Raw genomic sequence first — 15,611 nt, forward strand, 5'->3', positions numbered from 1 at the left:
GTGTGTGTGCGTGTGCATGTGCGCCTGCAGTGACATTTGAACTGAACTCCAGTTGTGTCAATGAAACTGTTATGTCTTTGTTGGGGGAGATATTTATTCTGAGCAATTACAACCTCCCCCCCCCATTTCATCTGCTCTCAAATCTAACTGTAGAACATGTCAAACAATATACAACAGAAGAGAATGCAAATAAACTTTAGCGTGCATAGCCCGGCAAAGCATTTAGCCGCCCACTTGCAAAATACTTAACTCTTGTACACATGATACACAAAGAATGCTAGCTAGTTTCCTGCAGTTCAGACACACATGCACCCTAACACACAAACACCAAACCTGATCCTTGTCTTTATATCTGTGAGGTTGGAGTTCTTGCTAATAAAGGAGCTTTTCCCATGATGCAGTGTGATAAGGATTGGCCTACATGTAGCCCAGCAAGCCACTGCTGATGTTTTCTTGATTAGGTGTCTTATCTTCCATTGAGCTGCATCAGATGAAGGTTGCTGACAGCGTAATGGCAGGGAAAACGTCGGACAGCTCCATAAAATGGCAGCTATGTTATGACATGTCAGCCAGGACTTGGTGGATGGTAAGTTGGTGTGATAACACTTTTTTTCCTCCTTCCTGAAAGTTTTTTTTCTTTTTGAACTCCTCCTTCATTGCTAAAATGCACGTGTTGTAAAGTTCACATCGGCGCAAAAACTTTTCAGGTGCAAGTTCAGTAGCTTGGTGGACCCCCCCTAAGCATCCTAGCAGGTTAGATAAGGTTTCTCATGTGTTGCAGCAACATTTTGTAGAACTAAGGAAGGGCAGTGGGAGGAATTTAGCTCCCTTTTTTCTTTGTTGGAAGCAAACAAACAAACAAAACTCCTTGTAAAATGTTAATTTTACTTTGTGCCCAAGCTGGCTGGCTGTTAAAATGTGCATAGATAAAAAAAAGAAAGCAGCAATGTCATCACGTTCTTGGCTAATTGTTCTTGAGGTAGTCCTAAAACAAGCAATCTGCCTATTTATTCTGTTTCTTTGGAATAATTATTTAGAAAGACCATTGTATCACGTTGTGAGCAGCTTCCTAATCAGTATGCGATTGTCCCCCATGCTTCCCTTAATTTGAAATCCTCCTCCCTTTCAATGAGTACAGAAACTAGAGCAACTACTGATTAATATGCTGCTTGACATAATTAAATTTAGTTAATGAAGCTATGCATATTAAGTCCAATTCTTTTTCGTTTGGACGAACATGGCTTGCTATTTTTTTGGGGGGGGGGTGTCATATTTATACAGCTGCAACTGAAGGAAGAAAACAAAGCAAAATATACAGAGGTGAATCCAGAGAGGAAGATAACTTTTCTAATGTTTGTGAGAGAAGGAGTTTGAAAGTGACTTTGGGCAAAATTGTGGGACCAGGACTGAGTGCTTTGGGAAAGAGAATCTCATCTCTTCATCAGGGATTCATGAAATTTTATTCATATGCTCATTTTGTTGACTAGACAATAGTCCCTTGTATGAAATATCTGTGCCGTGAATGAGGACCTTCTGCTGGCAAACCTTCCATTATGAATATTAATTTCATTCCTGGATTGCTTTGTCTGTCCGTGTATTTTTGCTCCGTTCGTTCCTTCCGTGATTGCCTTTGCTTGTTTGTCTGGATAATTATTATGCTTACTGCATGGGCTGTTTTTTCACAATTAGTACAGTGCAGAGACAATGGGCACTTTATTCAGGGCTGGTGGGTATGAGGAGCACCAGTGGACAGCCTGTCCCAGCGCCTGGATAGAAGGCAGCTCTCTGATTCTAAGTGTCTTCGTTTGCTACACCACTTTTCAAGGACTTTATTCTGCTTTTATTGTTCTTTTCTCCCCTTAAAAGGTGGATTTTGCTATGTGGCTTCTGAGGAGATCACATACTAAGGGAGTATTTTAATTTAAAGGATGTTTGTTTCATGGAGTTTTTTTCAACTTGTTGAGCACTTGTATGCTGAGTACATTAATTTAGGTACACAAAGAAAGGGAGTGATTCAAAGTCATTTTGTGAGTGTATGTTTGTAATTTGGCATTAGTACTTGTGATAACAGATTGCTGTTTAGGGCTTTAATCAGAATTTGGTGCTTGGTGTGTGTGTGTGCTTGTTATTTAAATGAGCTATTAAAGTAGTTCAGTGCAGCACAGAAGGGCATTGTAAAATGTATGTTGTGACAGATTTAATTAAATTTACTGAATGCTCACAGATTTTTTTTAAAGTAATATGCTTGTGTTTTAAGCAAGGTTTCTTTAAGGACAGCTTTCCAGTAAGCTGGCACTGCTAAAAGAAAATCAATACTTTCACTCACCAGTATTTTATTAGGAACCATCTGTAAAATACAGGTAATTGTATTATCATTGGTTGTTATGCAAGGCTATTCTATAAAGTGCTACTGATAGCTAAAGTGTTTGTGTTTTCGAAGTCATTATTTATATTAAACTGATAACTCAGAGGTAATATTCATTTGAGTTTATACGTTAGTCATATTCTGTGTTAGCTGCAGAATCAGAGAGAAAACTCAAGTTGAAGTCTTTCTTGTCTGGTAGCGATATTAAACATTTTGGGTAATAAGGGATCTTCACAAAGACTTTGCAGAAATATAAATAAATTGTAGTATTTTCTATGAAAAATGTAGTGCTTTTGTCTGCATGGTTTACGATATTCTACTGTGAGGTATTATATACTATGTGGGCTTCAGTGCTTACATCGCTTGAAGTAAGTACTGTTGAAATAGGACTTAACAACTGATTGATTAGACTGGGCTATAAGGCTATGATCTTAAATATATTTGCTTGTAAATATATTTCATTTGACTTGAGTAGGATTTCTTTCAAAACAAATAAAAAGATAAATAAATACATGGCACGAGGCGAGATTTGTTACTTACACTGGTGTAATTTCATTGAATGTAAGGGAGTTAAATTGAATTGTAATTTTAAGAAAAATTAAAGATAACAGTCATTATCACCATTCTCCTGTTTAAATATTCTCTGGGCATTTAATTTCTAGAAGTTTAAGGATAATGTTTTTAAGGCTGTGGTCTATTTTGAAAAGATAACAGATTACTAATTAACTTCCCCCATTCTTCTGTCCAAAACTGTAGTGTTGCCAATTAATACTTCCTTTTTATTACAATTTGTTCAGATTTTAGCACCATTTATTCCTAAATGTTATTTAATAAAAGAAACAACTAATAGGGGAAACCCACAAAGTATATCCTTTTTCCTTTTACTTAACATTGTCAGTTTTTAAACAATATACAGGTTAAGATTTTTGAGACAGCATTAAAGAAGCAAATGAAAGAAAAGTAAACTTCAAATAAGCTAAAAAAAGGTCCTTTCTTTTAGCTATATATTCTAGAAAATAATGTTAAAATCAAAGTACTACTTGGTTGCCAGACAGAATTGTGTAATTCCGTTGCATAAATCTTATGTATATGACTAACATCCATGAATGTTTAGCCTGATATTGGCATTTAGTTTAGTCATCAACTAGAGAAATTTTATTTCATGACATGTATCATATACAGCTTCTGTATTTATGGATGCTCTGGTTCAGAAATTTTTTTCTGGAGGAATGTGGTGGAACTGTGTACCAGAACCTATTTCTGTAAACAAAATTCTCAAAAAACGTTTAAAAGTTCATGACGGGTATCCATGTGTTTCTCTTTAATTTCCCTCTTGAAAGTTCTGGCACCTTTTATTCCGGGGGGGGGGGGGGGAGAGAACCATGCTCTGGTTCATATAAATAGTGAAGAGTTTTACACTCAAGTTTTGTAATTTGGTATATCATATATTCTAATAGCAAAGAGGGGCGAATCTGAGGATACTTATATCTGGAGACTGAACCTGGAAACAGAGGACAGATCTTTCTACAAACCTAAAAATCACCCCAGGTTTGCTGAAAAATCTGAGATCTAAAAAAAATTATGTTCGATGTTAACCCCCCCCCCCCAAAAAAATGTGTGAGCCTGTAGCTTTAAGAAACAGATGCCCTCAGGTGCTAGGCCATTACAACAGGCTGAGCTGCTGCCAGGCAGAAGGAGGGGAAGGGTATTTTCCACAGATATTTTGGGCTTTGAGGGAGGAGTGATTGGGGTCATGCCCAGCAGACCCCCTGGGCAACTTATTGCCACCCAGCTTCTATAACTCACACAGGCCTGACTTTATGCTACTGTTCAACAGCAGTCCCCACATGCATGCTAGTGTGGTGCAGTGGTTAAGAGTTTCAAACTAGAACATTGAATTCCTATTCTGCTGTAGAAACTCACTGGGTGACATTGGGCCAGTTCCACATTTTCAGCCTGACTTACCTCACAGGCAAGTCAGTGAATGGCTACTGAGAGCGCCTGGAAGCCTGCTGGTGGGCTGATGGCCTGCCCCTCTCCCAACCAGCTGTTTGATAGAAGGACTGATGTGGGCCAGCAAGCTCTCTGATAAAAGGGCTGAGCCCACCCAAGCCCTGAACAAGGAGGAAAAGTGAGTGCCCAGACAGCCTGAGGTGAGGCAGGGGGACAGAATCTGTCCTGCTGGGCCCCACACAAGAGGGGAAGCGGGGGAGGTGGTGATGCCTGGTTCAGCCTGCTCAAGGCAAGGCAGATAGAAGCACTGGTCAATCACAGCTCAAGGAAAGCCAGACACTGGCACCCAGCTAAGCCCTGAAGCACAAGGCAAGGCAGACGGCGGCTCTCGGGCTGGCCAAACCCCATGCAAGGGCAATAGTTTTTCAGGGCAGAGGGTGCTGTGGGTAGGGAAAGGCAGAAAATTGAAGGAGATAAAGGCAGGACAGGATGGCAGATGGGGAGAAGAGAAGGAAGCAGGAAAGGGGGACTTTCAAGGAAGGGAAGGAAGAGATAGTAGGGGAGGGAAATAAGATTTAATCCACAAATCCTTGTGGGTTTCTGCTTGTGTTAACTGTATGTTCCAATGACCTAGAGATTAGATGATAGAAAAATTCTGAAGATTTAGAGCTTTATTAATAGCGCAAAATGATGTGGTAAAATTTGTTCAGTTATCTGTTGTGATATTCTGCACCTTATATCTTACACTTAATAGGAAACTATTTTGAAAGACATCACACCAATGTATAATGTTGTGTGGATTACGTGTGTGTTAAGATTTAAGTATGATGCTGTTTTAGAATCAGTTAAATTAAAAAGAGGGTATAAATATTGCATCCAGATATACTGTGATTTTTGCTTTCATGGAAATGCAAATATTTTAGGGGATTTCCAGTGTATTGGTATTTGTATGTGAAGTCTGCACAGAGAAATATCTGTATTTTACACCTAGCTGTTCTTTGTATACCTGTGTTGTTGAATACCTGTTGAATTTTAGAATACTAGTTTCTGGTATGACCTCTGGTACAGAACATCAATTTTGATTTACTGTTTTAGACTCTCTGATTTCTACATATTTTTATGTGATGAACTTGGAGATTCAATTTTGCTAGATGACAATCAGTTTAAGGCTACAGTTTTGTGCATATCAGCAAAGAAGTACTTTGAATTCATTGGAGCATAATTCCAAATAAACATGCAAAGCAATGGGCTCATAGTCAGACTCCAATGACTCACAGGCATGGTTGCCAACCTGAAGATCTTCCAGAATTACAACTGATCTCCAGGTTACAGAGAAGAAGAAAACAGCTGCTTTGAAAGGATTCTACAGCATTATGCCCTGCTGAGGTCCCTCTCCTCCGCAAACACCGCTGCCCCCAGGATCCACCCCCAAATCTCCAGAAATTTACCAACCCAGGGTTGGCAGCCCTATGCTAATAGGCACATGTATTACACATTTGCAGTGTCATCTTTACAAAAGCCGTGTTACAAAAGGGTGTAATTCTGTTTAGGATGGCATTATTAATGTCTTTTAGCACATTCAAAATCTTCTGGAACATCTTGAAACTTCTATGTAGTTCCTTCTGACTCCCTTGCATGAGATGCATGAGTTGAAACACTTTCTCTTTGGTTGCATTGTTTCTTGTTCCTTTAAATAAATGAAAGAAAACTCAAATTTATGTTGGTACTTCTGTCTAGCATTAAGCATAGCTGCAGTGCTTTCTGTATGAAGTTAATATGTGTGGACATAATCCTGCCAAAGTTAAGCAATTTTATTCTCTTTGGATTTTAATATTGAAACAAGTTATATTTAAAATGTTTACCTTTAAATGAATTGTGCCTTGTATCTTTTGGCAGGGAAATTGGGTTCATAATCAGGCTTTTCCAGTCTATTCTTATTTGAAAATCAACAAAACAAATTGAAAGTGGTACAATGGTAGAAAACTGAAGCTGTCCAATAGGGTCTTAAAACTTCAAAGCATCTCTGAGGAAAACTGGGACAGATGTTAAACAATGTCAGTATTTCCAATCATTTTACTATTTAGCTGGCATTATGGAGCTAATGAAGGCAACTTGATTTTCCGTTTATAAACGTGTGTGAGTTGCAGTCCTAGGGCAGAATTCACTGTTAATAGTGTTAACTGAACATAAGAGAAGCCATGTTGGATCAGGCCAATGGTCCATTCAGTCCAACACTCTGTGTCACACAGTGGCCAAAAAAACCAAGTGCCATCAGGAGGTCCACCAGCGCCATTAGGAGGTCTACCAGATCAACAGGTTGTTTCCTCCAATGTAGTCTTCAACTGTGTTGGATTTTTGGTATAAAATATCAACTCAATCTGAGTTCTTTTTAACAGCTCTTTTAAAATTAAAATTTGGTGCCACCATAGAGATGTCCTAACCAAGTAAATGGAAAATGACTGCTCAGCTCCCCCACACTTGTCTTTAAAATTAACTATCAGAGCCTGTTGCTTCATCCTTGTTGTACCAACATGATGAAGGCTCTCAGGATATGTCCTGTAACTTTAGGAAACATTCTACATGCTGTTGCCTTGCCATTTAAGGAGATTCCCTGGTGTTGTGGTGTGGCAGTGTTGATGACCATGTGGTTGTGCTGTCATCACAGTGATGTTATATCCTCCATGTTTGTACCTGAACCTGATCTATACTGTGCAGAACACAGAACTATACTTCTGCTTTCCAAAGATTATCCCAGAAAAAAATTATCTGGACTAACAAAAACTAGCTATTGCATCTTGCCCCTGTTTTAAAAAATTGCAGCATTTTATATGAGATGATTTGATATTCATATTCATTCATAAACTATTGCATTAGCAATAAGAGCCATAGCAAGTAAACTTAAAAGTAAAAGAGCATAATACAATAATCAAACCAGCAAAACAATTAATTCTTGCCTCTACATGATTATGAAGTTATGTCTAAAGATAAAGGTTTTGTCCTGACTGTTTTGATTTATATTGTTTTCATTTAAGGTACAGGTAAACATAGTATTTATTTGTTTTATTTACGCACTTTATATATTGCTTTTATTTATTTATTTAATTCAATTTATATCCCGCCCTCCCTGCTGAAGCAGGCTCAGGATGGCTCACATGGTCATGCATATGCATGAATATAAACATACAATAAAACATTAAAACAGTAAAAACAATTTAAAACATAGAAATAGACATTTCAAGTGCTGTGGTCTTTAGTGTGTTGCCTTGCTATTCCAGCTAGGTGTTCTTCATGAAGCATACCTTAATGGTTCAGATGTTCTATATGGAGCAGATTGCTAGAGGTGGTCCAGATCTGAAGGTATTCAAAGTGGTTCACAAAAATTACTGAAATACAAGTAACCCTCCCCCTTCCTTCAAGCAAAGAGGTCCAAAGCTGGTCTTGTTTGAAGAGGCTGCCCACAGAGGCCCCAAGCTATGGAGCAAGAGCCCTTTGGCTTGTATCCCAGTACAGTAGGTAAACCTTTGAAGAGTCTTCAGTCAGTGGCATCTTGTCATTATCTTCAGTAGAATGACATACTTGGGCTGCAATCCAACACACTGTTGTGTGTTTTTAATAACCCATTGACTTCAAGGGACTTAAATGTATGCAACAGTGCAAATAAATACCAACCTTTTTTAACTTTCAAAAACTTTCCAAAGCTCTTGATTGAATTCCTTTTAATAGGCCTGGTTTCCCCATCTCCACCAATAACATGGCAGGCCTTGTACAGCATTTCTCACATGCATTCAAACAGCCTTGTACAGCATTTCTCACATGCATTGGCCCTTTCTTTCTACTGCAGTCATTGGAAAGCCATTACTTAAGGTCAAGGACCCCCTGGAATAATATGTGATATTGGCATGAATGAATGCATCAAAGAGGGAAAAAATGATGGATGTGACCTCTGCTCTTCCATGGAGCTCTTCATGGCAGGAAACATGAGTAATCTACACTGTTGGTCTATATTTGCAGATTTTCAATAATAAATTTGACATAGCATTAAGAATACTTGAATGTGACTTAGAACAATTGCCTTAATTGTATTATAAATATTTTGTAAAAACACAATACTTGAATGAAATGTGGGTTTTTCCACATTAATTTTGGAAATCCATTGCTAAGAAGCTAACCAAACAATATTTTCCTTTGACTGTATTAAGCCTGCTTTCTTACTCCAATGGATTTAGAAGCATATAACGCTGCTTGGGATTGTACTGTAAACTTCATTTTTCTGATTCTCTGAACAATAGTGGCCTTTGTATCAGCACCTGACTTCTTGCACCACTCTGCTGACAGTCCTCTCAGCTTCCTTCGTTAGTCAAGTCATTGACGAGGATGTCCTTTGCTTGTTTCTTGTTTCATCAGTTCTAAATATTGGAGATGAGTGCTTTTATTGTACTGTAACCAACTTCTGCTCATGAACATACACAAAATATACATGAGCCTGCCCTTAAAGACAACTTGGAAACTTCAGTTGGTATGGAATGTCATGGTGCTAAGTGGAATCTTCATATTGCTGAGTAGATATAGTTTAAGGTTCTAGTTATCACCTGTATGACATCTGAGTAAAGACGGGTAAAATCAGCAACTGCCGGATCACATACATTGTAGTGGCTCCCAGATAAGGGAACAGCCTGCTTGAGGCTATTAAGGCTCACACAAATCTGTCATTTCACTGTTTGTGCAAAATAGAATTGTTCAGTAAGGCATTCTTATAGAAAGAGCAAAACTATAATATGAAGAAGCTTTGCTGTTAGATTTCCTAGTTTTAGGGAAACATTTTATCTACATTCATTGTTTGTTGCTTTAGACAGTTCTTTTTTTGTTGTTTACTTGTGCTGTTTTTCCAGTTCTTCAGCTTGGCCCTCTGCATTATTTTGGTTTATTAGGAAACTTTGTTGTTAAAGTTAAAATGTTTTATCATACTTTGTAATTTACTAGCTGACTGAATTGTTCTTAGTATGCATGTTGTCTTCCTTGAGGTCCAGAGAGAAATTCAATGCATAAATGAAGCTTAACGGTAATGATGATGATAATTTACTACCTTTTTCCTCTCCTCCTCCACATGATTATTATTATTACATCTCTTCCTCAGATGGTTCTGCTTGGAAGATGGCACAAACTCTGCAAACAGCCTAGATAGATTAACTGTCAGGTGTGGACTTAGTTCTTTCTCTCTTTGTGATCACTGACATCCAAGCAAGTATATTTTGAAGACAAGGACTGAGATTGGAAGAACTTCATAACTACTTCTGTGTGCTCAACCTGTCTTTAAACATATTTTTTAAACATCACTACTTCTCAAAGCAAACTTTTAAAATCTGACAGAAGTTTCAACTGCAGTTTTTCGTACTGCATTGGGACTTCATGGTTAAAGGGAAATGGTCAAAAGGCCTACTAGTGGAAACCCTTGGGCAGAAATATGGATTCTGGTCACAAACTCCTGGTGATGTAGAGCCTGACATTTATTTAGTTGTCATTCCCTTCAACTGAAGATTTACATCTTAGGGTTGATTCACACTGTGATGTTCTTTCATGCTATCATATACATAAGTACACAACTGCATGAAAAAGACTGATATTAACAGTACAAGTGGGAATCTGGCATTAATTTTGTGAAGGCGACTGCATTTCTTCCAGCAATCTCCCTTTTGAACAGCTGCATTCATAGTACTCTTTCCCCACATTTTCATATGCATCATACATCATTACAAAGACAGTAGAGGAACTTTGGCTGTGTGTACAAGCCCTTCATGCCTTGGACTCAAGTGCCAGTGTTAAGCAGTATTACAGTACTCATTCATTAAAATGAAAGCCCACTTTACTCTTAACTTCGATGTTCTCTAGTCATTAAAAATTCTGGGGTGGATCTTCTACTTGGTCCACATGTCCTCCTTCCCTTCTCAGTCAGCGCTCATTTCCAAAAGAACAAATGAAAATGCACATAGCTTTCATTGTTCTTGATATACCACTGGTCTGCCCTTCTCCTGAATTCTTCAGGGGATCCTTTGCTCCTCTCTGACTAGGCAATCGATATCCCTTCAGGTGTAGCCGTGGCCACTATTTACCTTTCTTATGTTTCACTTGCAATAGTTTGAAGCAGTCCAGCACAGAAGATATTATTTATTATTTATTATTATTATAAATCGAACAAATAAATAATAATAAAATAAGATATGAGAATTTCACATTTTGAAATTTTTGTAATTACACAGTGACAGAAAACCTTTGAATTTGGGACCATATAGTCCCTACTTTGCTTGGGTTGTGATCCTGTGCACGCGTACATGGAGGTCCTGCTGGCCACAGTGTAACTTACTTCTGAATAAACATGCACAGGATTGGGCTGTTGGAATAAGAAAAATTAACTGCTGACAAACTGATAACTAAACATTTGCATCTGCATTACTACCAGCTAAGCTTGGAACATTATTTTAATTGAGTTCAAGTGTGTTTATAATTCTTTTATGAGGCATGTGTGGATTTTTTTTACCTTATACATGTAAAAGGGTGTAGCTGTAAATGATGGTGGCATGTATCAGTTTTTAGTGACTAGAAACCAAATGAAGCTCAGTGGATCTATTGATTCTTAGAATACAGAATACAAATGTGAAATGTAAACCATCTGCTGGGTGATTTATGAGGAAAATGATATATTAATATGTCATTAGAATTTGTGTCGACATAGTTAGCAAACCTTTTAGTCTGCTGCATGCGGCGCTGTAGGAATATCTACTAGTTGTTTGGATATGCCTAACTTAAAAATGCATTCTATTTTCCTATATTCCTTTTCTTTCATCAGTCTATTATGCTTCATCAGATCAAGTTGAAGCAGTGTAATAAAGTTAAATCTAGTGAAAAGTAATCTATGCCATACCTTTTTAATGAACACCACCAAAGAGAAATACTAAACATCTGGCTAAATTCAATAGAACAAGTCTCTCTTTTTTTCCAATATGCAGTCTACTGGAAGCTTTGCTACTGTGAAACTATCTGTTGAATTAAGTGTCCACAGTTGAATTAAGTGACCACATGGGACCATCCTCTGATCCTGGGTTGGTGCTTTGGTGAAAGCGAAGCAGGAAGTGAAGGCAGGAAGTGAAGTTACCTTAAATGCTTGTGAGTGAAATGCAAAAAGGAAAAACAGTGACCACACCTGAACTAATCTTGTTTGCCTAGTCAGAAAGGAGCAAAAAGTCTTTTTGTGGTGTTTTGGAAAAAGACCCATGGTGGAAATTAGCGAAAAGAGTACGGGGATTTAAAAAAATAGAATTTAGGTTGAACTTAACTGCCTGGGTGAAATTCAGATACTGCATTTCTTCCTTTGACATGAATGCAAATTATAAGATGAATAAATAAAAATGCTAGAGAATCTAGTAATATGTGACTTATCCTCAAGCATGTTTGTCTTTTTTATGGTAGCAGGCTCATTACAGCATCCCTAATTTTTTTAATTTAAAAGGTCCTGAACCATTCCCATGTGATCTATGGGACTTTTTTTTTGCTAGGGATCATTAAATTCCTCAACAGGTGGGCCTACTATTCTTTTCAGCACTTGTGACAATTCTATTAAGGGAAACATATGATACTCTTCTGTTGGAGTTGACTCACAAACAAACGGTTTGAAATTTCAATTTTTCATCTTGTTGCTTGCATTCAGCATGTAGTATGTGATTTATCAATTTTTTTTCTATTCTGCATTCAACAGATTGATATATAGTTAACTTTTTATTTGTATGTTATAACAGAAAGTCTAGAACTGCAGTGACAAATGTAATGGGGGAGGCGAAGAGAGGGCTTTCTTTTGCTCTTAGCGTCCTACATTTTACCAGCAATAATGAGCTCTCACAGTGTGAGTTCTGGAGATGGGATTAGTGCCTGGAAGAATGAGTAAACCTGTATACATGAAGAATAATTAAATCAAGCAGAAAATAATACAAGCGTGTTATGGTGTTCCACGTGAAATTAGGACAGGATTGAATCAGGCTGCAAAAGTCAACTATACTAACATGAAATTGTGAAGCTGTACTATTTTAAAAATGGTATTTAGGAAGATAACCATTCATTATACTCAAACAGCACATAATTTAGGTAGTGTAGAAGATGTAGTGTAGTGTAGAAGATTTAGGTAGTGTAGTACAGTGCTGCTTTCTGTAAGCTTCTAAAAACTTTCATGTGTAATTTAAATGTACCATACATAATATTTATTGGTGGCATTCCATCTCTGTCAAATGGCAGGGATTTGCAAATGCACAGGTGTAGCAGCAGCCAACAGGTATGGGTCTAAAGTACGTAATCTGTTCCTGTGTAATGGGAGGAGAAGCTGAGTGACTGGTTCTTTCCCTAAAATATTCACTAAAATATCCTTCACATTCCACAGACCAGTTGAAGAAAGAAATTCAAGATTTAGCAGTGGGCCTCAGAGTGATGATTGCTTTGTAATGGAACAAATTCAATTACATGAAATATTAGACTCTACTCTCCCTGCCTCTTCAATCTATTTAGGGAAGTCAAGGGGAAAAAAAAGAAGCCTCTTAACAGATGCCTGGCTGCCTCAGTACAGAGAGGAAAACCATAATTTGTCTGTAATCCCTAATGCAAACAGTTGTTCATTAAGAAACAAAACTAATGTAATCTTGATTATTTGCTCGGATTTTTACTCTATCATGTTGTTTTGTACAGCTGGCAGGCTAATGTAATTTTACTAAGAAACCCAAAGCAATCTGGTACTCAGACAACACCATGCAGATTTAGGTAAATTCGGAACGCAGATTAGCATAATACTAACTAATCAAGAATATCATTTGCATTAATTAGAGTATTGGGACAAGATTGCTTTTTTAAATGGAAGAAAATTGAAAGAAAGATTAAGGGCAAGAGCTTATGAACCTAGTTTTGCTGGATGCATGTATGTAACAGATGATTTCTGCCATAATACTTAATATTTTAATGTTTAAGTATTAATTAAAGTATTGGGGAAAGATTGTTTCTAATTGGAAGGAAACTGAAAGAGAGATTAAGGACAGAGATTATGAACTGCTTTTGCTTAAGGCAAGTATGCAGCAGATGATTTCTCCTCTAATGCCAAAGAGCTTAAAATGTGTAAAGGATAGGGTGAATAATACATTAAGGAGTTTAGAAAACATAAAGGTTCTTTTTAGTGTAGGTTTTTGTCAATATAAAATTGTCTATACTTAAATAGACTACAAATTTAACACTGATCAATATTTTAAAGGGTTTAACCTAAAATCTATACATCCTAATTCACCATCAAAATTATGTAAAACCATTAAAAATAGCACATTGACACAAATTTATACGCTTCGTTTTTTAATGCCAACACAATAAACTGTTAATGCCATGGTTCAGCTGTAATACCAGATCATGATTTGGCACTACCAGCTCATGCACTTTTCCCCCCACCCAGGCAGTTTGTCAATTATTTATTTCCACTTTATTGCTTGCCATAGTTTGACATTACATCTGAATATCCAAAATGGAAGGGGTGCCAATGGCTAGCCTTTGTGGCCTTAGCAAAACATCCAGTTAAAGGGAGGCATTCATTAAAGAGGAGGCTAAGCTTCCCTTGGCAACTTGTTCACCTTTCCTAGGGAGACACTGACATACACCATCTGCAGCAGAATACCTAATTGTTTTTGACGATAAATGTTTTCTGCAATATGATGGCCAGAATTAGGTCCAGGAGTGAAACCCAAAGCAAATAACGTAAACAGCCTCGCAGAATGATGTCTCAGAAACTCCCCACAAAATCAGGCAAGAATTTAATAGTTCTCCAGAAAAGATGGAGAGGACAACCAAACAGAATTCCAATCCAGTCTATATAAGTAACCCATTACAAAAGAGACATGGACTTCTGTTGCAAAGACTCCTAGGATTTCTCAGGAGCCTTATTAAAGCAGCCAATTTAGGTACAACTAGCCAACAAGAAACAGGTTGGCGCTAGGGTAGGCACAAGGATAAATGGGGTCAGAAGAAAAAGACTAGAGACATAATCCTGACAATCTCATTTAGACTTTACAAGTATTTCCTGCAATACCACCAAATACATGGAACTGAAAGTAGATTTTGATGCACCCTGATACAATTTCTAAGGTGTCACAAAATCTGCATGTAATGGTTTTCTAACAATCGGCATTATGTGCTATAAATGTTTTTTAAAAATTGTTTGTGTATGTGTGTAATTATATGCAGGGCTTTTTTGAGTGAGAATGTACAGGAACACAGTTTCTGCTGGCATGTTCTCAGGGGTGTGGCCTAATATGCAAATAAGTTCCTGCTGGGCTTTTTCTACATTTTATGCATCTGTATAAACTGAAATACAGTGTGCATAAAAACTGCTCTACTCCAGATTATTAAGAGGTTTTAAAAATCTTTAATTTAAAAGCAGCTGGGAGTTGATCAAACTGCTAAATGTTCAGATTGGGCTAGTAGCATTATATATTTTTGGAGTTTGTTAGAAATGTGAATCATCAGTGAACAAAAAGCAGCTCGACTGAAAATGATTTGAAAGTGAATGATTGAGAAGGGCACTGCATCTAGGGTTACCAACTCCAGCTTGGGAAATTCCTGAAGATTTGGGGATGGTCCCGATTGAGAGTGGAGTTTGGGAAGGGGAAGGAGATAAGTGGGGATATGTTGGTATAGAGTCTATCCTGGAAGCTGTGATTTCCTCCAGTGGAGCTGATCTCTGCAATCTGGGGATCAGTTGTAATGTTGGGAGAACTTCAGCCCCCTCCCAGGTTGCATCTGAAAACTGTGCACTGTGATCTTTTGCAATATGTTCTTTTTTCCCTACATACGGTAGTGCTATATCTATGTGTACCAAACATTAGTAATCTCCTACCGATTATCAGATTTTTTTTCTTCCCTCATCTGGACAAACTTCTTTTCCTTTCTGGTTAGTTTGTTAACCATGTTACAGTGTTAACACTAACCATAATTAGTGTGGGAGGGACACAGCTATGTTACTTACGTTACATGATATTGTGGTTATTTTACTACACTCATGTTAGTTCATTTTCACCACATTCATAATCACAGGAGACATGTTGGAAATTGATATTTGAGTGCTGGTGAAAAGAGTTAGTTGAACCAAAAGTGCTGCTTTGCTGAAGGATGGATGGATCCTTCACAATAAATAAGTAATGCTCATGAAATACTGCACGGTAAAAAAAACCCCTCAAACAATAAACCTCCTTTCCTCCTAATTTTTCCTTTATATTACAACAAAAGA

The 15,611-nt window shown here is 37.5% G+C and overlaps 1 protein-coding gene across 10 annotated transcripts in view; it reads left to right on the forward strand.

Annotated features, from left to right (window-relative positions):
• The first annotated feature begins 469 nt into the window (after positions 1-469).
• Positions 470-15,611, forward strand: part of NFIB (nuclear factor I B) — a 407,796-nt gene continuing 392,654 nt past the window's right edge. For 4 of the 10 annotated variants that reach the window (XM_060237273.1, XM_060237278.1, XM_060237274.1 and 1 more), the window contains exon 1: positions 470-586. In XM_060237273.1, coding sequence (XP_060093256.1) covers positions 491-586 — 96 coding nt within the window. In that variant the 5' untranslated portion in view covers positions 470-490. The remainder of the gene's footprint in view (positions 587-15,611) is intronic. The other 6 variants (XM_060237280.1, XM_060237282.1, XM_060237285.1 and 3 more) reach the window with 4 other exon arrangements.

This window comes from Heteronotia binoei, chromosome 4 (genome assembly GCF_032191835.1).
Source record: "Heteronotia binoei isolate CCM8104 ecotype False Entrance Well chromosome 4, APGP_CSIRO_Hbin_v1, whole genome shotgun sequence".
Taxonomy (NCBI): Eukaryota; Metazoa; Chordata; class Lepidosauria; order Squamata; family Gekkonidae; genus Heteronotia; species Heteronotia binoei.